The 27,982-nt window shown below is 39.3% G+C and overlaps 1 protein-coding gene across 4 annotated transcripts in view; it reads left to right on the top strand.

Moving 5' to 3' along the window:
* The window catches only part of LOC119878739 (ankyrin repeat domain-containing protein 26-like), a 56,728-nt gene that overhangs the window by 13,709 nt on the left and 15,037 nt on the right, over positions 1–27,982 (top strand). For 3 of the 4 annotated variants that reach the window (XM_038589312.1, XM_038589310.1, XM_038589311.1), the window contains exons 5-10: positions 5,702–5,756; positions 5,872–6,053; positions 12,529–12,755; positions 17,398–17,568; positions 19,284–19,317; positions 19,702–19,855. In XM_038589312.1, the coding sequence (XP_038445240.1) occupies positions 5,702–5,756; positions 5,872–6,053; positions 12,529–12,755; positions 17,398–17,568; positions 19,284–19,317; positions 19,702–19,855 (823 nt within the window). The remainder of the gene's footprint in view (positions 1–5,701; positions 5,757–5,871; positions 6,054–12,528; positions 12,756–17,397; positions 17,569–19,283; positions 19,318–19,701; positions 19,856–27,982) is intronic. The other variant, XM_038589313.1, reaches the window with a different exon arrangement.

The raw sequence follows: 27,982 nt of genomic DNA, 5'->3' as shown, positions 1-27,982 counted from the left end.
GGCCAGTGATCCGGAGTATTTTCTCATATGCTTGTTGGCCATGTCTGTGTCTTCCTCTGTGGAATTTCTGTCCATGTCTTTTGCCCAAAGCATGATTGGATTGTTTGTTTCTTTGCTGTTGAGTTTACTAAGTTCTTTATAGATCTTGGATACTAGCCCTTTATCTGATAGGTCATTTGCAAATAACTTCTTCCATTCTGTAGGGTGCCTTTTAGTTTTCTTGACTGTTTCTTTTGTTATGCAGAAGCTTCTTACCTTGATGAAGTCCCAATAATTCATTTTTGCTTTGGTTTTGCTTCCCTTCAGGGATGTATCTTGCAAGAAGTTGCCGTGGCCAAGTTCAAAAAGGGTGTTGCCTGTGTTCTCCTCTAGGATTCTGATGGATTCCTGTCTCACATTTAGATCTTTCATCCATTTTGAGTTTATCTTTGTGTATGGTGTAAAAAAGTGGTCCAGTTTCATTCTTCTGCATGTGGCTATCCAATTTTCCCAGCACCATTTATTGAAGAGACTGTCTTTTTTCCAGTAGATAGTCTTTCCTGCTTTGTTGAATATTAGTTGACCATAAAGTTGAGAGTCCACTTGCGGATTCTGCATTCTGTTTCCATTGATCTATGTGTCTGTTTTGTGCCAGTACCACACTGTCTTGATGACCACAGCTTTGTAGTACATCCTGAAATCTGGCATTGTGATGCCCCCAGCTATGGTTTTCTTTTTTAATATTCCCCTAGCTATTTGGGGTCTTTTCTGATTTCACACAAATCTTAAGATGATTTGTTCCAACTCTCTGAAGAAGGTCCATAGTATGTTGATAGGGATTGCATTAAATGTGTAAATTGCCCTGGGTAGCATTGAAATTTTTCCAATCTGTGAGCATGGCATATTTTTCCATCTCTTTGGGTCTTCCTCAATTTCCTTCTGAAGTGTTCTGTAGTTTTGAGGGTGGAGACACTTTATCTCTTTGGTTATGTATATTCCTAGGTATCTTATGCTTTGGGGTGCAATTGTAATTGGGATTGACTCCTTCATTTCTCTTTCTTCAGTCTCATTGTTTGTGTATAGAAATGCACCTGATTTCTGGGCATTGATTTTGTATCCTGCCACAATGCCAAATTGCTGTATGATTTCTAGCAATCTTGGGGTGGAGTCTTTTGGGTTTTCTTTTTCTTTCTTTTTTTTTAAGATTTTATTTATTCATTTATTTATGAGATACAGTGAGAGAGAGAGTCAGAGACACAGGCAGAGGGAGAAGCAGGCTCCACACAGGGAGCCGGACGCGGGACTCGATCCCGGGTCCCCAGGACCAGGCACTGGGCCGAAGGAAGTGCTAAACCGCTGAGCCACCCAGGCTGCCCTCTTTTGGGTTTTCTATGCACAGTATCATGTCATCTGCAAAGAGGGAGAGTTTGACTTCCTCTTTGCCACTTTGAATGCCTTTTGTTTCTTTTTGTTGCCTGATTGCTGAGGCTAGGACTTCTGGTACTATGTTGAATAGCAGTGGTGAGAGTGGACATCCCTGTCTTGTTCCTGATCTTAGGGTTAAGGCTCCCAGTGTTTCCCCATTGAGAACGATATTTGCTGTGGGCTTTTCGTAGATGGCTTTTAAGATGCTGAGGAATGTTCCCTCTATCCCTACACCCTGAAGAGTTTTGATCAGGAATGGATGCTGTATTTTGTCAAATGCTTTCTCTGCATCTATTGGGAGGATCATGTGGTTCTTGTTTTTTTTCTCTTGCTGATATGATGAATCACATTGATTGCTTTACAAGTGTTGAAGCAGCCTTGCATCCCGGGGATAAATCCCACTGGGTCATGGTGAATCATCTTCTTAATGTATTGTCGGATCCTGTTGGCTAGTATCTTGTTGAGAATTTTTGCGTCCGTGTTCATCAAGGTATTGGTCTATAATTCTCCTTTTTGGTGGGGTCTGTGTCTGGTTTTGCAATTAAGGTGATGCTGGCCTCATAGAACGACTTTGGAAGTACTCCATCCCTTTCTATCTTTCATAACAGCTTTAGTGGAATAGGTATGGTTTGTTCTTTAAACGTTTGATAGAATTCCCCTGGGAAGCCATCTGGCCCCGGACTTTTGTGTCTTGGTAGGTTTTTGATGACTGCTTCAGTTTCGTCCCTGGTTATTGGCCTGTTCAGCTTTTCTATGTCTTCCTGTTGCAGTTTTGTAGTTTGTGGTTTTCCAGGAATGCACCCATTTCTTCTCGATTGCCTAATTTATTGGCGTAAAGCTACTCATACTAAGTTTTCAAAATCGTTTGTATTTCCTTGGTGTTGGTGGTGATCCCTCCTCTCTCGTTCATGATTTTATTTTATTTTATTTTATTTTTTAATTTTTATTTATTTATGATAGTCACAGAGAGAGAGAGAGAGAGAGAGAGAGAGAGGGGCAGAGACACAGGCAGTGGGAGAAGCAGGCTCCATGCACCGGGAGCCCGACGTGGGATTCTATCCCGGGTCTCCAGGATCGTGCCCTGGGCCAAAGGCAGGTGCCAAACTGCTGCGCCACCCAGGGATCCCCTCGTTCATGATTTTATTAGTTTGGGTCTTCTCTCTCTTCTTTTTAATAAGTTTGGCTAATAATTTATCTGTCTTATTAATTAATTCTTTCAAAGAACCAACTCCTGATTTTGTTGATCTGTTCCCCAGTTCTTCTGGTCTCTATCTCATTGAGTTCTGCTCGAATATTTATTTATTGTCTTCTGCTGGGTGAAGGTTTCAGTTGCTGTTCCTTCTCCAGCTCCTTTAGGTGCAAGGTTAGCTTTTGCTTTGAGTTCTTTCCAGTTTGGGGACGGATGCTGGTCTTGCGATGTATTCCCCCCTCAGGACTGCTTTTGCTGTATCCCAAAGATTTTGAACGATTGTATCTTCATTCTCATAAGTTTCCAGGAATCTTTTTAATTCTTCTCTAATTTCCTGGTTGACCCTTTAATCGTTTAGAAGGATGGTCGTTAACCTCCACGTGTTTGAAATCCTTCCATATTTCTTCTTTTAGTGGTTTAGTTCTAGTTTCAAAGCATTATGGTCTGAAAATATATAGGGGGCAATCTATTATATAAATGTTACATTTATATATTAAACAGAGGCGGCTGTTCATTGTATATTCCTAACTATACATACATACACACACACACACACACACACAGACACACACACACACATACACACACATATAGTGTGGCCTGTGGAAAAATGGTTGTTAGTATTATTAATAATTAATAATTAATTAGTATTAACTAATAAGTTAATACTAACCTAACCATTTTTTCCACAGGCCTTTTTTAACTTACATTTTTCCCTGCCTTAAGATCATGCTTGATTGGTCACGTCTTATGTTTTTCTTTTTTTCTTCTTCTTCCTGCATTTTTTAAAGGTTTTATTTATTCATGACAGACACACACACACACACACACACACACACACACGCACACACACACAGAGAGAGGCAGAGACACAGGCAGAGGGAGAAGCAGGCTCCATACAGGGAGCCTGACATGGGACTCGATCCTGGGGCTCCAGGATCTCGCCCTGGGCCGAATGCAGACACTCAACCACTGAACCACCATGGCTGTCCCCCCTGCATTTTTTTGTACATGACTTTCCCGTACCCTACGTTTTCCTTACATGGGGGGAAAAAAAACAAAACACGTTTCTTTAGTGTCTGTTCTTTCAGTCCATCTCTTTCTATGTTTATTGTCAATATTTTTGATTATGCCTTTCTGTTGTCTGTGTGTGTCTGTGGTTTTCATTCCTGAACCATTACCCCACAAGCCTTATTATTTTTCTCACATTCCTGGAAGGAGCTGATGTTAGATAATCATTTGTCCTTAGCATTTTGACAAACAAAAGCAACTTAAACTGTTTGTAATGCCAACTTGCCCAAATAAATACTACTAGAAACTAAATTTTAATATTTTCTCTTATAAGAGATCGTCATGCAATTATAAATCATTCAAACACATTTGAAAAATTTTAAATATAATAAAATAATTAATTTTTAAAAATATTGTATTCATTTATTCATGAGAGAGTCAGAGACAGAGGCAGAGGGAGGAGAAGCAGGCTCCATGTAGGGAGCCTGATGTGGGACTCTGGGATCACACCCTGAGCCGAAGGCAGATGCTCAACCACTGAGCCACACAGGTGTCCCAATAATGACATTTCTTATTGTTAGTTTTTTTAAAAGATTTTATTTATTTAGTCATAGAGACAGAGAGAGAGGCAGAGACACAGGCAGAGGGAGAAGCAGGCATCATACAGAGAGCCTGATGTGGGACTCGATCCAGGGTCCCCAGGATCCCGCGCTGGGCTGCAGGCGGTGCTAAACCGCTGCGCCACCGGGGCTGCCCTTATTGTTAGTTTTTTTAATTTAAATTACCTAGGGATAGATTTTTATTTTAAGACATTTTGGTAAAGAAAGTATTTAAAAAAATTTTTTTTTAAGATTTTTTTATTTATTCATGATAGACATAGGGAGAGAGAGGCAGAGACACAGGCAGAGGGAGAAGCAGGCTCCATGCAGGGAGCCTGACATGGGACTCTATCCCTGGTCTCCAGGAATCCCACCCTGGGCCAAAGGCAGGCGCTAAACCACTGAGCTACCCAGGGATCCCCTTTTTAAAATTTTTAAATTCAAATTAATTAACATATAGCGTATTATTAGTTTCAGAGGTAGAATTCAGTGATCCATCAGTTGCATACATCATCTAGTGCTTATTACTTCAAGAGCCCTCCTTAATTACCATCACCCAATTACCCCATTGCCCCAACCCTCTCCCCTCCAACAACCCTCAGTTTATTTCCTATGATTAAGAGTCTCTTACGGTTTGTCTCTCTCTCTGATTTTTATCTTATTTTTCCCTCTCTTCCGCTATGCACCTCCGTTTTGTTTCTTAAATTCCACATAGGATTGAAATCATATGGTATTTGTCTTTCTCTAACTTATTTCACTTAGTATAATACTCTTAAGTCCCATCTATGTTATTGCAAATGGCAAGATTTCATTCTTTAGGATGGCTGAGTAATATTCCATTGTATTTATACACACTGCATCTTCTTTATCCATTCATCTGTCAATGGGCATCGGGCTTTTCTGTAGTTTGGCTATTGTGGTCATTGCTGCTTTAAACGTTGGGGTGCTGGTGCCCTTTCAAATCACTATGTTTGTATCTTTTGGATAAATACTGAGTACTGCGATTGCTGGGTCATAGGTTAGCTCTATTTTTTTCCCTAAATTTTTATTTATTTATGATAGTCACAGAGAGAGAGAGGGAGAGAGAGGCAGAGACATAGGCAGAGGGAGAAGCAGGCTCCATGCACCGGGAGCCCGACGTGGGATTCGATCCAGGGTCTCCAGGATCGCGCCCTAGGCCAAAGGCAGGCGCTAAACCGCTGCGCCACCCAGGGATCCCGGATAGCTCTATTTTTATTTAACTTTTTGAGGAAGACTTTGTATAATAATCAGGGGTAAGAAAAGTAACATTTTGGGACTATTAAATCTCTTATAATCTTCACCCCATGAGAAAATGTAGGTTAGTAAATGGCGGAACTGAGATTTGAATCTGTATTTGAATGATCTCCAAAACCTGTGTTCTTTTTGTAATGGTGTTCATTTGGTAATGGTGAATATTACAATTATTTTTACGAAATGTGATACTTGTAATCCTGAAAACTATCAATTTTTTTTCTAGACTGTCCCGAAACTAAACTTAAGAAAGCAAATGGCTGCTTTTCTGCGACCCAAGAGTAAGCTATTTGAAGATTTGTGTTTTTCACGGAGTTTTGTCCATTTTTGTGTTATTTAGTAATTCAAAGTTACAGATATCTTCATGTACTCTTTACTTTGTTTTTCACTAAATAGAAGCAAAATGTGGTCTTGTGAGCCAAGAAGATAGACCTTTATTTGCTGACAACAATTTTGCAAGGGAAGATAAGACTGAAACTCTCTGTAAACCATCCGTCAATGTCTCTGACTATTCTCCTCTTGCTTTTGTATCACCCGAAACTCCTCAAACGTCTTCAGCAATGCTTGGTGTTACAAAGGTAAGTTGTTTTGAACTTTGTCCCCCATGTTTTTTCACATACTATCCTCTTGATATCCTTATAATGAAAAGAATCTTAGGGAGAAATGGAAGCCCTCAAGAATATAAGAGAAAACAGTGTAATAACAACAGAGAAGTAAGTACTGGGTTGAGATTTATTACGGTTGGTGGGAATAAACAAATCTTAGGTGTGCCATTATGGAGGGAAAGAATTAGAAAGCAACTGGATAGAATAGCTAGATGGATGTGAAGATGAGGGGAGGGGTTGTGGGGTAAGAATTCATTTAATAAGGATGAGATGAATGTAAAGATAGGAGAGTTTAGAGAGATTATTATTAAAAACACAGCAGTAGTGAGGCTAAGGTAGAACAGATGCTGTATATTATAAAATGCGGTAGAAATTATTTTAAATGCAAGTTAATAAAAGGCAATACAAAACATGCTCAGATTCTTCAGAATGACAGCTGGTTTTTATGAAGAACTGGGAGGAAATTTTACCCTTTTAAGTTTAATAAAGTATGATAGCCTATATTTAATTTAGCAAGAGTTGTGTTTATACATAGTACAAAGTGAAGTCTGTTTTAAGCCATAATCAGATTTATTATGAGTTTTGAACTTTGGCTGTTGTCTTTCTTGTGGTTTCTAATTAAACTTACTGTGTGGTATAATCTTGGTCGACTTTATATCTTTTGAGAATAGAGAGGACGTAAATAAACATTTTAGTTTTTTCATTAATTAAAACTGAATTTTTTTCTTAGGTAAGTGAGGTTCTTAATCTCTATCCATTAAATGAAAAAAATAAATTTTAAGCTGCAAGATTCTTAAAAAATATAAAAACTATTTTCTGGATTCTGATGCATCTTTTTTTAAATATAAGCTTAGAATAGAGACACATGTCAAATGAATAAACTCATGATTTATCATTTTTTTATAAGATGATTTATCATTATAGAATCGTAAGGAAGGAAAAGTTGCCCGTAGAGTATACAATATTATTTGTAGAAGGATGACCTTTACTTTCTCAAAGATCTCCAACAGTGGATACATTTTACGTTATCTCGGGAAACTTTAGTCTTCATAGTTGTTATATTTTGTATTTTTTAATTTTGTATTTTATTTGTAATTTTTTTATTGGAATTCAGTTTGTTAACATATACCATAACACCCAGTGCTCATCCTGCCAAGTGACTCCCTCAGTGCCCATAACCCACTCACCCCAACCCCCTGCCCGCTTCCCCTTGCACTACACCTTGGTCATTTCCCAGGGTGAGGTGTCTCTCATGTTTTGTCACTCTCACTGATATTTTCACTCAATTTCTCTATTTCCCTTTATTCCCTTTCACTAATTTTTATATTCCCCAAATGAATGAGACCATGTAATGTTTGTCCTTTAAAGACTGACACATTTCACTCAGCATAATACCGTCCAGGTCCCTCCACCTCAAAGCAAATGGTGGATATTTGTCGTTTCTAATGGCTGAGTAATATTCCATTGTATACATAGACCACATCTTCTTTATCCATTCGTCTTTCGATGGACACCGAGGCTCCTTCCACAGTTAGTCTATTGTGAACATTGCTGCAAGAAACATCGGGGTGCGGGTGTCCTGGCATTTCACTGCATCTGTATCTTTGGGGTAATCCCCAGCAGTGCAATTGCTGGGTCGTAGGACAGATCTATTGTTAACTCTTTGAGGAACCTCCACACAGTTCTCCAGAGTGGCTGTGCCAGTTCCCACTCCCAGCAACAGTGCAAGAGGGTTCCCCTTTCTCCACATCCTCTCCAACATTTGTTGTTTCCTGCCTTGTTAATTTTGCCCATTCTCACTGGTGGGAGGTGGTATCCCATTGTGGTTTTGATTTGTACTTCCCTGGTGGCCAGTGATGCAGAGCATTTTCTCATGTGCTTGTTGGCCATGTCTATGTCTTCCTCTGTGAAATTTCTGTCCATGTCTTTTGCCCATAGCATGATTGGATTGTTGTTTCTTTGAGTTTACTAAGTTCTTTATAGATCTTGGATACTAGCCCTTTATCTGATAGGTCATTTGCAAATACCTTCTCCCATTCTGTAGGTTGCCTTTTAGTTATGTTGACTGTTTCTTTTGCTGTGCAGAAGCTTCTTACCTTGATGAAGTCCCAGTAATTCACTTTTGCTTTGCTTTCTCTTCCCTTCAGGGATGTATCTTGCAAGAAGTTGCTGTGGCCAAGTTCAAAAAGGGTGTTGCCTGTGTTCTCCTCTAGGATTCTGATGGATTCCTGTCTCACATTCAGATCTTTCATCCATTTTGAGTTTTTCTTTGTGTATGGCATAAGAGAATGGTCCAGTTTCATTCTTCTGCATGTGGCTGTCCAATTTTCCCAGCACCATTTATTGAAGAGACTGTCTTTTTTCCAGTGGATAGTCTTTCCTGCTTTGCCGACTATTATTTGAGCATAGAGTTGAGGGCCCACTTCTGGATTCTCCATTCTGTTTCCATTGATCTATGTGTCTGTTTTTGTGCCAGTACCTCACTGTCTTGATGACCACAGCTTTGTAGTACAACCTGAAATCTGGCATTGTGATGCCCCCAGCTATGGTTTTCTTTTTTAATATTCCCCTAGCTATTTGGGGTCTTTTCTGATTCCACAGAGATCTTAAGATGATTTGTTCCAACTTTCTGAAGAAAGTCCATAGTATGTTGATAGGGATTGCATTAAGTGTGTAAATTGCCCTGGGTACCATTGACATTTTCCCAATATTCATTCTGCCAATCCATGAGCATGGTATATGTTTCCATCTCTTTGTGTCTTCCTCAATTTCCTTCAGAAGTGTTCTGTAGTTTTGAGGGTAGAAACCCTTTACCTCTTTGGTTATGTATATTCCTTGTTACCTTATGCTTTTGGGTGCAATTGTAATTGGGATTGACTCCTTCATTTCTCTTTCTTCAGTCTCATTGTTAGTGTATAGAAATGCCACTGTTTTCTGGGCATTGATTTTGTATCCTGCCACACTGCCAAATGGCTGTGAGTTCTAGCAGTCTTGGGGTGGAGTCTCTTGGGTTTTCTAGCTGCATTATGATGTCATCTGCAAAGAGGGAGAGTTTGACTTCCTCTTTGCCAGTTTGAATGTCTTTTATTTCTTTTTGTTGCCTGATTGCCGAGGCTAGGACTTCTGGTACTATGTTGAATAGCAATGGTGAGAGTGGACATCCCTGTCTTGTTCCTGATCTTAGGGGATAGGCTCCCAGTGTTTCCCCATTGAGAACGATATTTTCGTAGATGGCTTTTAAGATGCTGAGGAATGTTCCCTCTATCCCTACACTCTGAAGAGTTTTGATCAGGAATGGATGTTGTATTTTGTCAAATGCTTTCTCTGCATCTATTGGGAGGATCATGTGGTTCTTGGTTCTTTCTCTTGCTGATATGATGAATCACATTGATTGCTTTACAAGTGTTGAAGCAGCCTTGCATCCCGGGGATAAATCCCACTGGGTCATGGTGAATCATCTTCTTAATGTATTGTCGGATCCTGTTGGCTAGTATCTTGTTGAGAATTTTTGCGTCCGTGTTCATCAGGGTATTGGTCTATAATTCTCCTTTTTGGTGGGGTCTGTGTCTGGTTTTGCAATTAAGGTGATGCTGGCCTCATAGAACGACTTTGGAAGTACTCCATCCCTTTCTATCTTTCATAACAGCTTTAGTGGAATAGGTATGGTTTCTTCTTTAAACGTTTGATAGAATTCCCCTGGGAAGCCATCTGGCCCCGGACTTTTGTGTCTTGGTAGGTTTTTGATGACTGCTTCAGTTTCGTCCCTGGTTATTGGCCTGTTCAGCTTTTCTATGTCTTCCTGTTGCAGTTTTGTAGTTTGTGGTTTTCCAGGAATGCACCCATTTCTTCTCGATTGCCTAATTTATTGGCGTAAAGCTGCTCATACTAAGTTTTCAAAATCGTTTGTATTTCCTTGGTGTTGGTGGTGATCCCTCCCTCTCGTTCATGATTTTATTAATTTGGGTCTTCTCTCTCTTCTTTTTAATAAGGTTGGCTAATAGTTTATCTGTCTTATTAATTCTTTCAAAGAACCAACTCCTGGTTTTTGTTGATCTGTTCCACAGTTCTTCTGGTCTCTATCTCATTGAGTTCTGCTCGAATCTTTATTAATTGTCTTCTGCTGGTTGAAGGTTTCCGTTGCTGTTCCTTCTCCAGCTCCTTTAGGTGCAAGGTTAGCTTTTGCATTGAGTTCTTTCCAGTTTGGGGACGGATGCTGGTCTTGCGATGTATTTCCCCCTCAGGACTGCTTTTGCTGTTCCCAAAGATTTTGAACGGTTGTATCTTCATTCTCATTAGTTTCCAGGAATCTTTTTAATTCTTCTCTAATTTTCTGGTTGACCCTTTAATCGTTTAGCAGGATGGTCGTTAACCTCCACGTGTTTGAAATCCTTCCATATTTCTTCTTGTGGTTTAGTTCTAGTTTCAAAGCATTATGGTCTGAAAATATGTAGGGGACAATCCCAATCTTTTGGTATCGTTTAAGACCTGATTTGTGACCCAGTATGTGGCCTATTCTGGAGAAAGTTCCATGTGCACTTGAGAAGAATGTGTATTCAGTTGCGTCTGGTTGTAAATTTCTGTAAATATCTGTGAAATCCATCTGGTCCAGTGTATCATTTAAAGCGCTTGTTTCTTTGGAGATGTTGTACTTAGGAGACCTATCGAGTGTAGAAAGCACTAGATTGAAGTCACCAAGTATATGTGTATTATTATCTAAGTATGTCCTAACATTGGTTATTAATTGTTATACTTGGCAGTTCCTGCATTTGGGGCATACATATTCATGATTGTTAGGTCGTCTTTTTGGAGAGATCCTTTAGTATGATAGAGTGTCCCTCTTCATCTCCTACTACCTTCTTGGGATAAAGTTTAACAGACTCCTTTTTTTCTTTTAGGATTTATTTATTTACTTACTTACTTATTTATTTACTTATTTATTTGAGTGTGTGAGCAGGGTGAAGGGGGTAGAGGGAGAGAGAAAGGGAGAGAAGCAAACTCCCCAGTGAGGGTGGAGCCTGAAGTGGAGCTCAATCCCATGACCAGGAGATCATGAACTGAACTGCAATCAAGAGATGGAGGCCCAACTAACTGTGCCACTCAGGCATCTCCTCTACATTAAAAAAAAAAAAAAAATTTTTTTTTTTTTTTTTTTTTTTTTTTTAGATTTTATTTGACACCAAGAGAGAGAACACAAATGGGAGCAGGTGTAGGAGGGAAAGGGAGAAGCACACTCCTGGCGGAGCAGGAAGCCTGATGCACGGGTCTTGATCCTAGATCCCGGGGATCATGACCTGAGCCAAAGGCAGATGTTTAACTGACTGAGCCACCCAGGTGTCCACGTGTGTGTGTGTGTGTGTGTGTGTGTATACACATATATGTGTTTGTTTAATCATCATTCTCAGGTGTTTTTGTTGAATCAAACCTTTACATTTTGTTTAATAAAGTATGATATATTTTGACACATACGACTTTTATCATGTAGGTAGCATAGATTTTCAGCAAACCTTCAGTATTTGACTCTAAGGGGGAAAACTGATGTTTGAGGTGAAAAATAAAATCTAGAGATATCCTCCTTTAAAATAAAAATTAGCTAAGCGCCTCATCCCCAATTAAGGTATTAAATTACTGTGCCAAAGTCACACTTTTAGCATAGCTGATTAATAAACTTGTTGGGTCATTTATTTGATTCAGCATCAAGGAATTGTATCATCTCTTTGATGCTAGGTAATGCCACTTTAGGAACTTTGGACAAATCATGTAATCTTTTTTGGTTTTATTCCCATTATCAATAGAAAATGGGATTAAAGTTGATAATTATTTTTATACCCTCTAGCTATAAAATTTTATGGTTATGGAATGTGAAATTTGGGGAGCATTACTCATTTCCCAAAATTCGACACTAATATCAGTTTTGCTCCTTTTATGTTGTGGTGAACTTTGGTTCACATATTTTAATGAACACTGTGACTTTTTTGATAGCTCTGGGATCCAAATGAAAAAAGAATTATAAAAGGCAGTTGGGGAAAGAATAGCTCAGTGCAGAAATGGAAAGCTTCCTCTTTGTTCCTGGAGCATCACAATGTCACATCCTTTGAATCTGTCGGTGTAAGCAAAATCCAGATGGTAAAGACGGAAGAGGACAGATTTTTGTGTCTTTTTATTTCTTTGTATCTGCTGGTCAGATGGGGTGAAGTTGGGAATGTTAGGTAACAAAGTGTAGATATGAACACAAAATTAAGAAAGCCCTTTTTGGAATTCTGGAAAATTATGTTGTTCTATTCCAACAGAAATGAAGCAGAATTTCCAAAAATTACAATTACACGTAATGATAAAGTTCAGTGCAAGATAGTTTTATTGATTAAAATTACATTAAAGAGTCAAATGATACAATTAATGAAAAAAGTTCTTTTTAATGAATGAAGTTGTAACTATCAAATTTCCATTCAAGACTGGAAAAGAAAGGAAGCAGCACACGAGTAATAAAATGGAAGGAGCAGAAAACATATATGATGCTGCTGCTGCTGCTGCTGCTGCTCCTGCTCTTGGTACTGCTCTTGCTGTTGCTGCTGCTGCTGCTGCTGCTGCTGCTCCTGCTGCTGGACTAATTCAACAAAGAAAGACTGGAAAAACTGATAACCACCTGTTTCCTACTACGCAGAATGAAGATTCTGATAGGTAAGCCTATAGCAATATTTAAACAGTAGATAATTATTATTTTTCTATAAAACAAATTCTGTTTGGAGCTAATGTTCATGTTTAACACATTTTATATTTTTAGTAGAGATATTCCACCCAGGGTGCTAAACAGAAAAAGGCAAAGACCGGTAAGGTATCAAATTGTTTTGCAGGCATAGTGATAAATATTTAACTAAAAAAAAAAAATAACCTAGGTTAGCAAATGTAAGGAAAAAGTCATTCTCATACACTGTTGTTAGGTGAAAATTGTCAGATCCGTTGCACCTGAGTGGCTAAGTGGTTGAACGTCTGCCTTTGGCTCAGGTTGTGATCTCGGGGTCGTGGGATCGAGTCCTGCATCAGGCTTCCCATGAGGAGCCTGCTTCTCCATCTGCCCATGTCTCTGCCTCACTCTGTGTCTCTCCTGAATAAATAAATAAAAATCTTTAAAAGCGAGAGAGAGGAAGAAAATTGACAAATCCTTTCTGAAGAGTGATGTAGCAGTGCATTTCAAATTTCATATATGCTGTCCCTATATCCCAACGGCTTCATTGCCAGGAGTAGATCCTATAGGAAAACATGACTTGTGTCAACACTTAGACACACATATTCTAAGAACATTTATTATATATTATTATATTTATAAAATATGACAGATATATTAAGAATACTTACATAAACATGTTACATATATATGTTAAGATGATCTATCAAAAACTTGGAGGGAGTCTAACTCTCCATCCATAAGGAAGTAAGTTTTCACACCTATAAAATAATGCAGCATGTAACTATCTGAGAAAATGAATTTAGGTCTGCAGGGTTTTGATTGTTTAACAAATTTAAAATTTTTAATTTTTATTTTTATTTATTCATGAGAGACAGAGAGAGAGAGAGAGAGAGAGAGGCAGGCAGAGACACAGGCAGAGGGAGAAGCAGGCTCCATGCAGGGAGCCTGATGTGGGACTCGATCCTGGGACTCCAGGATCACACCCTGGACTGGAGGCGGGCGCTAAACTGCTGAGCCACCCAGGGATCCCCCAAAGTATATTTAAAGTGTTTGGTTTGATGTCTTACAATAACTTTAGAATACTTTTAATATCTGCTGAGTTGCAAAGGGAAGTTACCTGCTACACTGGCACTCTACCTTATTACCAACAAAACTGCTAATTATTAGGTTTTTGGTTTTGGTTCCCAATGCACGAGTGCTCAAATGTTGGACTCTCAAATTGATCTGAATATTATTACGAAGAGATTTCACGTGGCAACTTGTCCCATATTCTGTATAAACATTTGATCCCTATGCTCTAAACCAAGAGGTTGTTAATGCAGTGAATCTTCTTTTTCAGGCACTTTGCATACAGGCTATTATTTTTCCTTTAAAAATGTTTTTAAGATTATTTATTTGAGAGAGAGAGTGTGTGAGTGCAGGGAGCGGCAGAGGCAGAGGGAGAAGCGGGGAGCCTGACGTGGGGCTGATCCCGGGACTCCAGGGTCATGATCTGAGCCGAAGGCAGACGCTTTACCGACTGAGCCAACCAGGCGCCCCTTATTCTTCCATTTTAAAGAGCATATATTTCAACATGCACCACATCAAATTTTTCAATAGTGACTTCATATTATATAATCTTCGAAAATTCACTTTCCATTAATTCTAAACACAGTGGATCTATTAAAACATAAGTCAGATTATGTCCTCCTCTGCTCAAAACCTAATGGCCTCCCATTCACTCAAGTTCTTTCTAATAGCTACAAGGCCTTATGTGACTTGTTCATCTCGGGTCCCTCCCTATCCTTTCCTCCCTCTGTCTCTCTGATTTGAACTACTTTCTATCCCTTTCCTTCTGTTCAGCCACACTTGAATTTCTCACTATTCTTACCCCCCACCCTCATTATAAACACTTCAGGCATACCTCTGTACTTGTTATAAACTCTCTGTGGAGTGCTTTTCTCTCAGGTATCCTCATGGCTTACTCCTTGCTCCCTCTTTTTCTCCCTGGTTTTTGCTTCAAGGTCACTTTCTCAGCAAGGCCCTTCTTGGTTTATCCTGACTAGTATTTCGACCACCCCTTTTGCTACAACACATTGAAATTTGATTTCTCTGCTTTAGTTTTTCTCCTCTCATACTGTGTAGTTTATTGTTACTATGTTTACTATCCTCGTGAGTAGGGTTTTTTCTGTTTATGGCCGTGTCCTCAGTGCTTAGAGAACATTCTAGCATATATAGTTCTATTCAATAAATGTTTGTTGAGTGAATGGAGTTTAACTAAACCGTGTGTATTGTTTTTAACATAATACCAATTCTCACTTAAACAGAAAGAACGGTTGGCATGGGTCCATTCTGACAATTTAACCTGTCCGTTATCTGCATTTTGTGGATTATTTGGGCCTAATCTTGTGGTTACTTGCTACTTATTCTTTTACTGGTATTTATGTTAGTTTTAATTATAGTAGAATGGAACAAAGGAAGAGCAAACTTCATTTATGTTTCATTAAGGAAAATGAAATATGGTGGTAAATTATTATAGGACTTTAAACATTTTTGCCAGAGGATATGAGCCCTCAATATCTGAAATATAAAGGTGAAGTCGGAATTTACTGCTGACTAATAAGAGGGAGCTATGCTGGCCACTTACAGTCTTTTCTGACAGAGTAGTCTTCGCTTTCTATATACAGTTTCAGGAAAAGTGGAGTTTAAGACTTGGGAGACTTTCAGAGAATTAAGTGGTTTGTCATCATCTGAAGCCACCATGGTAATTTGGGTAAGACTGTTGTTGATTGGTTGGCATTCAAGGCATGTGTATTGGAGTGATTTTGTCCCACATTGGCTATACTTCATGAGGGAGAAGCTGACATTGGTTGGCTAGTGAGTGAGGACAGATGGCATTGATCATTACAAACATTTAAAACTGGTTCTGATGGGTTCTCGTTACCATGGCTGCATGTTAGCATTCCCCCGCCAACATAACTTTGAGGTGTCTTTAACCAGTTGTTTTCTATTTAAAAGTTGCTTCTATTAACTGTTTTCAAAATGAAAGCTATTTCGTATCCATAATTACAGATTTACTTCTGAAATTTGGGTCGAGAAGAATTGTTTAATAATTGCTTTCAGGAAGATCCATCTTTTTTGGATGTTTAATTTAACTAGAAGAGTTATCTGTATGGCAGTTTTAAAACAGTAATTGCTGGTTTTGTTTTTGTTTTCAGTGCCCTAAAGTTATTCAACCGATAATCTCCTATGGGAAAATTCAGTCTTTTTGTAAATTTACATAGCTATATGCTCATAATATTTTCTTGCATGCATTTAGTCCATGAAAAAATATATATAATTTTCTGTTGGTAAATCTAGCTTTTTGTATTAGGATTAGATACTAGGCTAAAAGTATGCACAAGTTACCAAAACATTTTCTTTTTCTTTGTCCCTTTAAAATTATTTTTAAAAATGTATTTATTTGAGAGAGAGAGAGAGAGAGAGAGAGAGAGAAAAAGAAAGAAAGAAAGAAAGAAAGAAAGAAAGAAAGAAAGAAAGAAAGAAAGAAAGAGCAAGTGGGGAGAGAGAGAAAGAGATGGAGAGAGGATCTCAAGCAGACCTGGGGGTGATTCCACGACCTTGAGATCATGACCTGAGCCAAAACCAAGTCAGACACTTAAACTGACTAAGCCCTTCCAGCTATTCATTAAACTTCTCATTTTGTTTATGTAGTGTATTCCTCATTTTATTGAATTAACTGTTTTTTAAAGATTTTATTCATTTATTTTAGCGAGAGAAAGTGTGTGAGCTAGGGGGGAATAGCAGAGGGAGAGGGACACTGTGCTGAGTGTAAGCCTGATGCAGGGCTCAATCTCATGACCCTGAGATCATAGCCTGAGATGAAATCAAGCGTCAGACACTTAATTGCCTGACCCACCCAGGCACCCCTGAATTGGCTTTTTGTGTTTTCTGGTAGCTCCTTGAATTTCCTTAAGACTGAGATTTTGAAATCTTTCTTGGATAAATTACAGATCTCCACGTGTCTGAGATTGATTACAGGAAGATTATTGTAATCCTTTGTTGGTGTCATATTTCCTTGATTTTGTCATATCCTTTTGCATTGCTGTCTTTGCCTTTGAAGTAGCAGTCACCTCCTCCAGTCTTTAATGACTACCGCTCCCATGTGTCCAAACCTGATTGTTTTGCTCTGGTGATGTGCTAGAACTTCTCTATAGGAAAGCTGGTTTTCCACGAAGACTCTCTACCCCCATGGGTGATTATCTAAGTGTTTTCCAGGGGCTCCCAGATGGTGGCTGTGAGGGTGAGGGTGGCGCCAATTTATGGGCTTTTGCCGGATCCACAGCTGGGTGTGTAGTGCGTATGCCTGTTACCCGATGCATGGGCAGATGAGACTTTTCCCCCGTGCCTTGGTGAATGGCACTTGATTCCACAGGTCCTACACAGGCAGTTTTGTCCCCACAAATGACATTGTATCATAATTGTATATGTGTATTTCCTTGCATATGGTTGCACTTCATAACTGTTCTATGAATTAATAAATGAATTCAGATGGGTAACAGATGTTTACAAAAAATTTTTTTTATTCCTTACCAGTAAAATTATTAGAAAATATTGGCTTTCTAATGGATATTTTAACTGGATTTTTGTTTTAAGTAATGATCCTGGTTTGTCTATCATGGAAATAAAGAAAGATAAAAATGTAAAGTGGGTATCAAAAGCATCTGTGATTACACCAGGCTTTGAGGAGGCCGATTCCCTAACTGGTAGTCTACTACGAGTGAGTAATGACAACAGTCTAAGTAAAATGGATCAGGATGAAAGAAGGTAAAATCCCATAAATTCTTTATTTCCCTCTGAAGGAACGTTAACTATGATTATTATATAAGTAAAACACTGTAATATAGTGTCGTACAGGCTGAGGGAAGAAATACTCAAGTATATCAAAAACACCACTTGAAAGGTTAGGATGAGGAGGAGTGACTTTTTTTTTTTTAAGATTTCATGTATTTATTTGTGAGAGACAGAGAGAGAGAGGCAGAGACATAGGCAGAGGGCGAAGCAGGTTCCCTGTGGAGAGCCCAAAGCAGAACTCGATCCCAGGACCCCCAGATTAGGATATGAGTTTTGTGGTAAGAGGTTGTTTATTTAGAATCAGTTCCACCGTGCAGTATTCTCATATAATTGAATATTCAGATACTTTCCTTCATCGATTGAAAAAAATATATATATATATAAAATAGTAAATATACAGACACATAGGCGATTCTGAATAGAACTAATCATTTCTTGATAGGTTTTAAGGTATTCAGTACCTTTGACAGTATCATGAATAGCTATGATTTTGTGAGGGGCTTTGGAGTATCTGATTATATTAAGTTAATATTTGTTTAGGTTCTGGGGAAAGGGGAATGGTTTTGTTTATTTACAATATGTTTATTTACAATTGAAAAACTATTCATCTATCATAGATTATTACTTTTGGATTATAAAGTTCTAAATTACAAGAGCCACAGTTACTGTACCAGCAGCGTCATTGACACATATTGTGGGCTTCATGAGTAATTGTTGAATCCATGAATGAACATTTGAATGAGTAAAGGAATGCCCATTAATGAACTTCTTTAGACGAATTAAATCTTTAGTTTATTGAAAGTAGATTTTCAATACTGCCTAGGTATGAAGTGTTTTAATTAAAAAATGTGTGTGGGGTGCCGGGGTCGCACAGCAGTTGAGTGTCTTGCCTTGGGCTCAGGGCGTGATCCTGGGGTCCGACACCAGGCTCCTTGTGGGGGAGCCTGTTTCTCCCTCTGTATGTCTCTGCCTGTCTCTCTCTGTGTGTCTCTCTAGTGAAGGAATAAATAAATAAAATCTTTTAAAAAAATAAAAAATTAAAAATGTATGTAAGATTCAGAAATTATTTCTAGAATAATTATAGCTAGAAATGGAATAATACTATAGATTCAATTGGTATCACATTACTTAGAAATACTTAACTTACTTTTACCACATATTTTAAAACACATGTTTGGAAGGGACATTTCCTGGACTTGAGTTCTGGGTGGTCTGCTCCTACCAGGTGTATGGGCTTGGGGAAGTTCCTTAGAATTTCTGTGCCTCATTTGCTTCCTGTGAAAAGATACCCAGTATAATTGCCTACTTCATACGGTTTGTGTAAGGCCTAAAACCCCTTTAGGATATGTAAACTGTCCCAAATAATGCATAGTAGTTGCACAGTAAAACTTCAAAACACTAATATCACGATTATTTAAAAAGGGCTTATGTCATTAAAAAAACAGTTTGCACTTTCCAAATTGATTTAGTGAAAACTTGTTTTTATTGAAAATGACAACAAAAAATGTGGTATATTTACCCCTATCAAATAATGTAAGTAACATTATGATTTTCCTTTACTTTTGCAATTTTGATCTAAATTTAATACTTTGTTAATATTGCTATTAATATTGCTTAGATATGCTTTAAATATTCTTTGTATTTTAAGTATTTAATATTTTCCTGAAAAGAATCCTTCCTCTTTTTAGACCTGCAAAGAAAACATCTAAGGAAAAGAACAAGGTAGACAAACAAACAAAATATATAATTCTATTTCATTTATGATATATTTTTATTATATTATAATTCTATTTCATTCATGATATATTTTTATTATATTATTTTGATATTTCATATTTATCAGAAACATTATTCCGTGGTAAAAAAAATTACTTTATGAAACGCATAGTGAAAAAATGAAAATTTTCCTTTGTTGTATAGACATCTGTGAAAAAATTATTCAGAAACACCAATTATTGATAAAGGTCTTTTTGATAAAAATCAGTTCTTTTAAAAAGTACCTATGTTTTTGCTTTTATAAAAAGATGGATATTTATCATCTTTCTACACTTAGTATATTTTATAAATATTTGGATGACATTTTGAAATAGTATTATTTATTTGTAGGTCAAAAAGCAAGTGAATTCTGCGGAGCATCTTGATGACGAGCATCTTGATGACTTAACTCAGTCATCTGAAACAGCTTCAGAGGATTGCAAGTTGCAATCCTCTGATTATAAGAGTTCCCTGTTGCTCATTGAACTTGGAATGGATTGTAAAGGTAGGGCCGTCGTATAAATATAAAGCCTTTTTCTGTATATATGGTTGTAGTAATATGTGCACATCTCGTCTAGCGTTGCGCCACACAACACTGAGGAGTTATAGAGCTACTCATCTCAGAAGTATGTTTTATATTAAAATAGAGAACTATTGAATACTCTCAGCCAAAGAACTATAATTTCCAGGGATCCCTGGGTGGCGCAGCGGTTTGGCGCCTGCCTTTGGCCCAGGGCGCGATCCTGGAGACCCGGATCGAATCCCACGTTGGGCTCCCGGTGCATGGAGCCTGCTTCTCCTTCTGCCTATGTCTCTGCCTCTCTCTTTCTCTCTCTCTGTGTGTGACTATCATAAATAAATAAAAATTAAAAAAAAAAAAAGAACTATAATTTCCATTATGGTTGTCCACGTGGGAATGGCACACTTGATGTGTTTGTGAACTCTGCTTCTCTTCTGTGTCTTCACCCAAGGTCAGGTTACCATTATTTTTCTCCTAGATTACTGAGCTAACCTCAGGACTGTTTTCCCTGCCATTCCACCTCTCAGGATCTTGGTGTACACTGCAACCATAATTACTATACATTTTTAAAAATTTACATTTCATCACGTTACCCCCTTGCTTAAAGCTTAGCTATTACTACTTAATGCTATGAGGTGAAAGACCATAGGCCACTAGCTTCATCTTGTATGGTTTCATATCCATCTTTCCATCCATGTCTCAGCCACTGTCTTAGATGGTTTTTCATATAATAGAGGCTTTCTTTCTCCAACAGCCCTAGTTAGGTAAACTGCACGTGTATGAAGTATATAATTTGATAGTTTTGTCATATATATACACATGTGAAACCATAACTGTAATTTAGACAGTTAACATATCCATCTCTCTTAGTCTCCTGTCTCTTCATATTGCCTTATTATGAAACTGCCAAATTGTTTTCTAAAGTCATTGTACTATTTTCTTTTTTTTTTTTTTTTTTTAATTTTTTTTTTTTAACTTTTATTTATTTATGATAGTCACAGAGAGAGAGAGAGAGGCAGAGACACAGGCAGAGGGAGAAGCAGGCTCCATGCACCGGGAGCCCGACGTGGGATTCGATCCCGGGTCTCCAGGATCGTGCCCCGGGCCAAAGGCAGGCGCCAAACCGCTGCGCCACCCAGGGATCCCCTCCATCTATATTTATCAGTACTTAGTATGATCAGTTTTTTAATCGTAGCCATGGATGGGTATGGTGTATATATGTATACACACACACACACACATAAATACATATATATGTGTATAAATATATACATTTATGGTTGTAATATACAATTCCCTAATAACTGATAATGTTGAGCTTATTTAACATCTGTGTATCTTCATTGAGCTGTCAAAATTTTTGTCATTTAAAAAGTTAGGTTTATTTCTTATTTGTCAAGTGTTGATAAATCTTTGTTTTTGTTTTTGATATCTTATTATTTTTTAAATTGGAGTTCAATTTGCCAACAGATAGCATAACACCCAGTGCTCATCCCATCAAGTGCCCCCCCTCAGTGCCCATCACCCAGTCACCCCAACCCCTCGCCCACCTCCCTTTCCACCATGCCGTGTTTGTTTCCGAGAATTAGGAGTCTCTCATGTTCTGTCACCGTCCCTGATATTTTCACTCATTTTCTCTCCTTTCCACTTTATTCCCTTTCACTATTTTTTATATTCCCCAAATAAATAAGACCATATAATGTTTGTCCTTCTCCGATTGACTTACTTCACTCAGCATAGTACCCTGCAGTTCCATCCATGTCGAAGTAAATGGTAGGTATTTGTCATTTCTAGTGGCTGAGTAATAATCCATCATATACATAGACCACATCTTCTTTATCCTTTCATCTTTCGAAAGACACCAAGGCTCTTTCCACAGTTTGGCTACTATACATTGCTGCTATAAACATTGGGGTACAGGTGTCCCGGCATTTCACTGCATCTGGATCTTTGGGTAAATCCCCAGCAGTGCAGCTGCTGGGTCATAGGGTAGATCTATTTTTAAGTCTTAGAGGAATCTTCACACAGTTCTCCAGAGTGGCTGCACCAGTTCACATTCCCACCAACAGTGTAAGAGGGTTCCCTTTTCTCCGCATCCTCTCCAACATTTGTTGTTTCCTGTCTTGTTAATTTTCCCCATTCTTACTGGTGTGAGGTGGTATCTCATTGTGGTTGTTGTTTCTTTTTCCCTGATGGCCCCTGATTCGGAGCATTTCCTCATGTGCTTGTTGGCCGTGTCTATGTCTTCCTCTGTGAAAATTCTGTTGATGTCTTTTGCCCATTTCATGATTGGATTGTTTGTTTCTTTGCTGTTGAATTTACTAAGTTCTTTATAGATCTTGGATACTAGCCCTTTATCTGATAGGTCATTTGCCAATATCTTCTCCATTCTGGAGGCTGTCTTTTAGTTTTGTTGACTGTTTATTTTGCTGTTCATTTTTGCTTTGGTTTCTCTTGCCTTCATGGATGTATCTTGCAAGAAGTTGCTGTGGCCAAGTTCAAAAAGGGTGTTGCCTGTGTTCTCCTCTAGGATTCTGATGGATTCCTGTCTCACATTTAGATCTTTCATCCATTTTGAGTTTTTCTTTGTGTATAGTTTAAGAGAATGGTCTAGTTTCATTGTTATGCACGTGACTGTCCAATTTTCCCAGCACCATTTATTGAAGAGACTGTCTTTTTTTTCAGTGGATAGTCTTTCCTGCTTTGTCGAATATAACTTGACCATAGAGTCGAGGGCCCATTTCTGGATTCTCTATTCTTTTTCATTTTCCTAGGTGTCTGTTTTTGTGCCAGTACCACACTGTCTTGATGATCACAGCTTTGTGGTACACCCTGAAATCTGGCACTTTGATGCCCCCAGCTCTGGTTTTCTTTTTTAATATTCCCCTGGCTATTCGGTGTCTTTTCTGATTCCATACAACTCTTCCGATGATTTGTTTCAACTCTCTGAAGAAAGTCCATGGTATTTTGATAGGGATTGCATTAAATGTATAAATTTCCCTGGGTACCATTGACATTTTCCCAATATTCATTCTTCCAATCCATGAGCATGGCATATTTTTCCATCTCTTTGTGTCTTCCTCAATTTCCTTCAGAAGTGTTCTATACTTTTGAGGGTAGAGATCCTTTACCTCTTTGGTTAGGTTTATTCCTAGGCATCTCATGGTTTTGGGTGCAGTTGTCAATTGGATTGACCCCTTAATTTCTTTCTTCAGTCTCATTGTTAGTGTATAGAAATGCCCCTGATTTCTGGACATTGATTTGGTATCCTGCCACACTGCTGAATTGCTGTATGAGTTCTAGCAGTCTTGGGGTGGAGTCTTTTGGGTTTTCTATGTACAGTATCATGTCAACCACAAAGAGGGAGCATTTGACTTCTTTGCCAGTGTGAATGCATTTTATTTCTTTTTGTTTTCTGATTGCTGAGGCTAGGACTTCTAGTACTCTGTTGAATAGCAGTGGTGAGAGTGGATATCCGTGTCTTGTTCCTGATCTTAGGGGTAAGGCTCCCAGTGCTTCCCCATTGAGAATAATATTTGCTGTGGGCTTTTCATAGATGGCTTTTAAGATGCTGAGGAATGTTCCCTCTATCCCTACACCCTGAAGAGGTTTGATCAGGAATGGATGCTGTAGTTTGTCAAATGCGTTCTCTGCCTCTATTGAGAGGGTCGTATGGTTCTTGTTTTTTCTCTTCTTGATATGATCAATCACATTGATTGCTTTACGAGTGGTGAACCAGCCTTGCATCCTGGGGATAAATCCTACTGGGTTATGGTGAATAATCTTCCTAATGTATTTTTGGATCCTATTGGCTACTATCTTGTTGAGCATTTTTGCATCTGTGTTCATCAGGCTTATTCTCTCTACCTCTCCTTTTTGGTGGGGTCTTGGGTTTTGGAATTAAGGGGATGCTGGCCTCATAGAATGAGTTTGGAAGTACTCCATCTCTTTCTATCTTTTGGAGCAGCTTTAGTAGACTAGGTATTGTTTCTTCTACAAATGTTTGATAGAATTCCCCTGGGAAGCCATCTGGCCCTGGACTTTTGTGTCTTGGGAGGTTTTTGATGATATCTTCAATTTCCTCCCTGGTGTTTGGCCTTTTTGGACTTTCTATTTCTTCTTGTTCCAGTTTTGCTAGTTTGTGGTTTTCCAGAAATGAGTCCCATTTCTTCTAGATTGCCTAATTTATTCGTGTATAGCTGCTCATACTAAGTGTTTAAAATCGTTTGTATTTCTGTGGTATTGGTGGTGATCTCTCCATTTTTATTTGTGACTAATTTGAGTCTTTTCTCTCTTGTTTTTAATAAGGCTGGCTAATGGGGATCCCTGGGTGGTGCAGTGGTTTAGCGCCTGCCTTTGGCCCAGGGCGCGATCCTGGAGACCCGGGATCGAATCCCAAGTCACGCTCCTGGTGCATGGAGCCTGCTTCTCCCTCTGCCTATGTCTCTGCCTGTGTGTGTGTGTGTGTGTGTGTGTGTGTGTGTGTGTGACTATCATAAATAAATAAAAAATTTTTAAAAAATAAGGCTGGCTAATGGTTCGTGTATCTTATTCTTTCAAAGAACCAACTCCTGGTTTTGTTGATCTGTTTCACAGTTCTTCGACTCTCTATTTCATTGAGTTCTGCTCAAATCTTATTAATTGTCTTTTTCTGCTGGGTGTAGGTTTTATTTGCTGTTCTTTCTCCAGCAACTTTAGATACATGATTAGCTTTTACATATGGGTTCTTTCCAGTTTTTTGAGGGATGCTTATATTGCGATATATTTCCCCCTCAGGAGTGCTATTGCTGTATCCCAAGATTTTGAACAGTCGTATCTTCATTCTCATTAGTTTCCATGACTCTTTTTAATTCTTCCTGAATTTCCTGGTTGACCCTTTCATCTTTTACCAGGATGGTAGTTAACCTCCACGTGTTTCCATTTCTTCTAATATTCTTCTTGTGATTTAGTCCTGTTTCAAAGCATTATGGTCTGAAAATATGCTGGGGACAATCTCAGATTTTTGTTATCAGTTGAGACCTGATTTGTGACCCAGTATGTGGTCTATTTTGGATAAAGTTCCTTGTGCACTTGAGAAGAACGTGTATTCAGTTGCATTTGTCTGTAAAGTTCTGTAAATATCTGTGAAATCCATCTGGTGCAGTGCATCATTGAAAGCTCTTGTTTCTTTGGAGATATTGGGCTTAGAAGATGTGTCATTTACAGAAAGCGACATGTTAAAATCTCCCCGTTTTAGTGTACTATTAGCTAAGTATGTCTTAATTTTGGTTACTAATTGACTGTTATACTTGGCAGCTCCCGCATTCGGGGCATAAATACTCATGATTGTTAGGTCCTCTTGTTGGAGAGATCCTTTAAGTATGATATAGTGTCCCTCTTCATCTCTCACTACAGTCTTTGGGATAAACTTTAATTTAGATGATATAAGGATAGGTATCCCTGGTTTCTTTTGAGGACCATTTGAATGGTAAAGGGTTCTCCAACCTTTTATTTTCAGGCTGTAGGTGTTCTTAGGTCTAAAATGAGTCTCTTATAGACAGCAAATAGATGGGTCTTGCTCTTTTTATCCAGTCTGAAACCCTGCGCCTTTTGATGGGGTCAATAAGCCCATTCATGTTCAGAGTTACTCTTGAAAGTTATGAATTTAGTGCCATCATGATACCTATTCAGTCCCTGTTTTTGTGGATTGTTTCCTTGGACTTCCTCTTTCTTTTACAGAGTCCCCCTTTATATTTCTTTCAGAACTGGTTTGGTGGTCACATATTCTTTCAGTTCCTGCCTGTCTTGGAAGTTCTTTCTCTCTCCTTTTATCGTGAATGAGAGCCTTGCTGGATAAAGTATTCTTGGCTGCAGGTTCTTCTCATTTAGGACCCTGACTATATCCTGCCAGCCCTTTCTGGCCTGCTAGGTCTCTGTGGAGAGGTCTGCTGTTATCCTAATACTTCTCTCCATAAAGGTTAGGAATCTCTTGTCTCTTGCTGCTTTAAGGATCTTTTCTTTATCTTTGGAATTTGCAAGTTTCACTGTTAACTATCAAGGTGTTGAGTGGTTTTTATTGATTTCAGGGGGCGATCTCTCTATCTCCTGGATCTGGTTGCCTGTTTCCCTTCCCACATTAGAGAGGTTCCCAGCTATGATTTGTTCAAATATGCTTTCTGGTCCTCTGTCTCTTTCGGTGGCCTCTGGAACCCCTATTAACCCTAAGTTAAACTAGATTTTTCCTTCTGAGGCTGTCATTTGTTTCCCTTAACCTTTCCTCATGACCCTTTAATTGTTTTTCTCTTTTTTTCCTTCCTTGCCATCAACTTGTCTTCTATGTCACTCACTGGTTCTTCTACCTCTTTAACCCTCATTGTTAGGACCTCCAGTTTGGATTGCATCTTATTTAATTGATTTTTAATTTCTGCCTGATGAGATCTAAATTCTGCAGTCATAAAGTCTCTTGAGTCCTTTATGCTTTTTTCTAGAGCCACCAGTAGCTTTATAATTGTGTTTCTGAATTCGCTTTCTGACATTGAATTGTAATCCAGATTTTGTAACTCTGTGGGAGAGAGGACTGTTTCTGATTCTTTCTTTTGAGGTGAGTTTTTCCTTCTAGTCATTTTGTTCAATGCAGAGTGGCCAAAAAGAAGTTGTACTGGAAAAAGGAGAAAAAGAGAGGAAAGGGGGGCAAGGGGGAGGACAAACAGAAAACAAAAAGCAAGAGGAGGTATCCTCTGATTCTATATACTGTAAATCCCTTGACTTCCCCTGGGACTTTCCAGTGCTGCTTGGTCAATGCTTTTTCCCCTGTCCTTCCAGCTGGTTTTCTGGGGGAGGGGCCCGCTGTGGTGATTCTCAGGTGTGTGCACTTGGGGGAGCTGCCCAGCCCCTTGCCAGGTGCAGGGCTCAGTGCAAGCTGTTTATCCTGTGAAGCTCCTGTTCAGTCCCAGGTACAAGGTGACAGCAGGAGGAACAACAAGAGTGGCAGCAGCCAGCTCTCCATCTCTTGAGTCAGCTCCCGCAGTAACTACCACAGCTCCCAGTCCGCAGGGGCCTGGGTGGTCCGGGGGCAGGGGGCGTAGATTTGCACAGCTCGGGGCCGCGTGGCAGCAGGAGCGTCCTTGCTGCCCTGTGTCCTCCCAGCCTCTACCTGCCCCGGGGGGAGTGCCGGATCCTGGGCTGTGTCCCCGGTGCCCTGGGCTCTGGGGTCTGCACCGCTGGAATCACATTCCCGGGGCCGCACAGTGGCCACCACCTGAGCTGCTCCCGGGGCCCCACTGGGCGCGGCGTCCAGCCCTTTAGGGAGCTCAGCCATGTAGTGTGTGGAGGGATCTCCCCCAGAGTGCAGTTGCTCTTTTAGTGCCCCTGGGAGCCTGAGGGCATCTGTACCCCTTCTGGGATCCTGCCCGAGCTCCCTGCAAGCGCCTTTCCTTCCAGGAAGATTGGTAAAGTTTCTGCTTCTCCAGGACTGGGCTTTCCTGTCCTGGGGGCACTAGCTGCGTGGCCTTTGCCTGGCTCCTCATGGGGGCTCCTCCCCCTTGGATGCTTTTTTATTTCTTTATGTTTTTCCGTCTTCCTACCTTGATAGAAGCGCGAACTCTTCTGACTGTAGCATTCCAGCTCTTCTCTCTTTAAATCTCAGGCCGAATTCATAGGTTTTCAGGATGATTTGAAAGTTATCTAGGTAAGTTGGTGGGGACTGGTGACTTCGGGACCCTACTTTTCTGCCATCTTGCCCCACCTCCTTCTCTTTTTAATATATACCTCAGTGCTATAAATGGTGAGATGAGTGCTATTCTTGGAGGATTCCAGAAATTTTTAACATATTATGTTTTTATTTTCATTCAATATGTGATACTTTGTAATTTCTTTTTTCATTACTTCTTTATTCCAAGGGTTTTTTAAAGATTTTTATGTATTTGAAAGAGAAGGAGAGAGAGAGAAAGAGAGCGCATAGGCGAAGGGAGGTCCAGAGGGGTAAGCGTCCTTCCCTCTGAGTGGGAAGCCCAACATGGGGCTCAATCCCAGGACCCGGAGATCATGACCTGAGCTAAAGGCAGACACTTAATCCATTGAGCCACCTAGGTACCCAGACCCAGGGGTTATTTAGATGTGCATTATTAATCAGTT

The sequence above is a fragment of the Canis lupus genome, unplaced genomic scaffold, assembly GCF_011100685.1.
Source record: "Canis lupus familiaris isolate Mischka breed German Shepherd unplaced genomic scaffold, alternate assembly UU_Cfam_GSD_1.0 chrUn_S1873H2070, whole genome shotgun sequence".
Lineage (NCBI taxonomy): Eukaryota > Metazoa > Chordata > Mammalia > Carnivora > Canidae > Canis > Canis lupus.
Note: the sequence above shows the minus strand (reverse complement) of the source record. Positions and strands in the feature narration are given on the sequence as shown.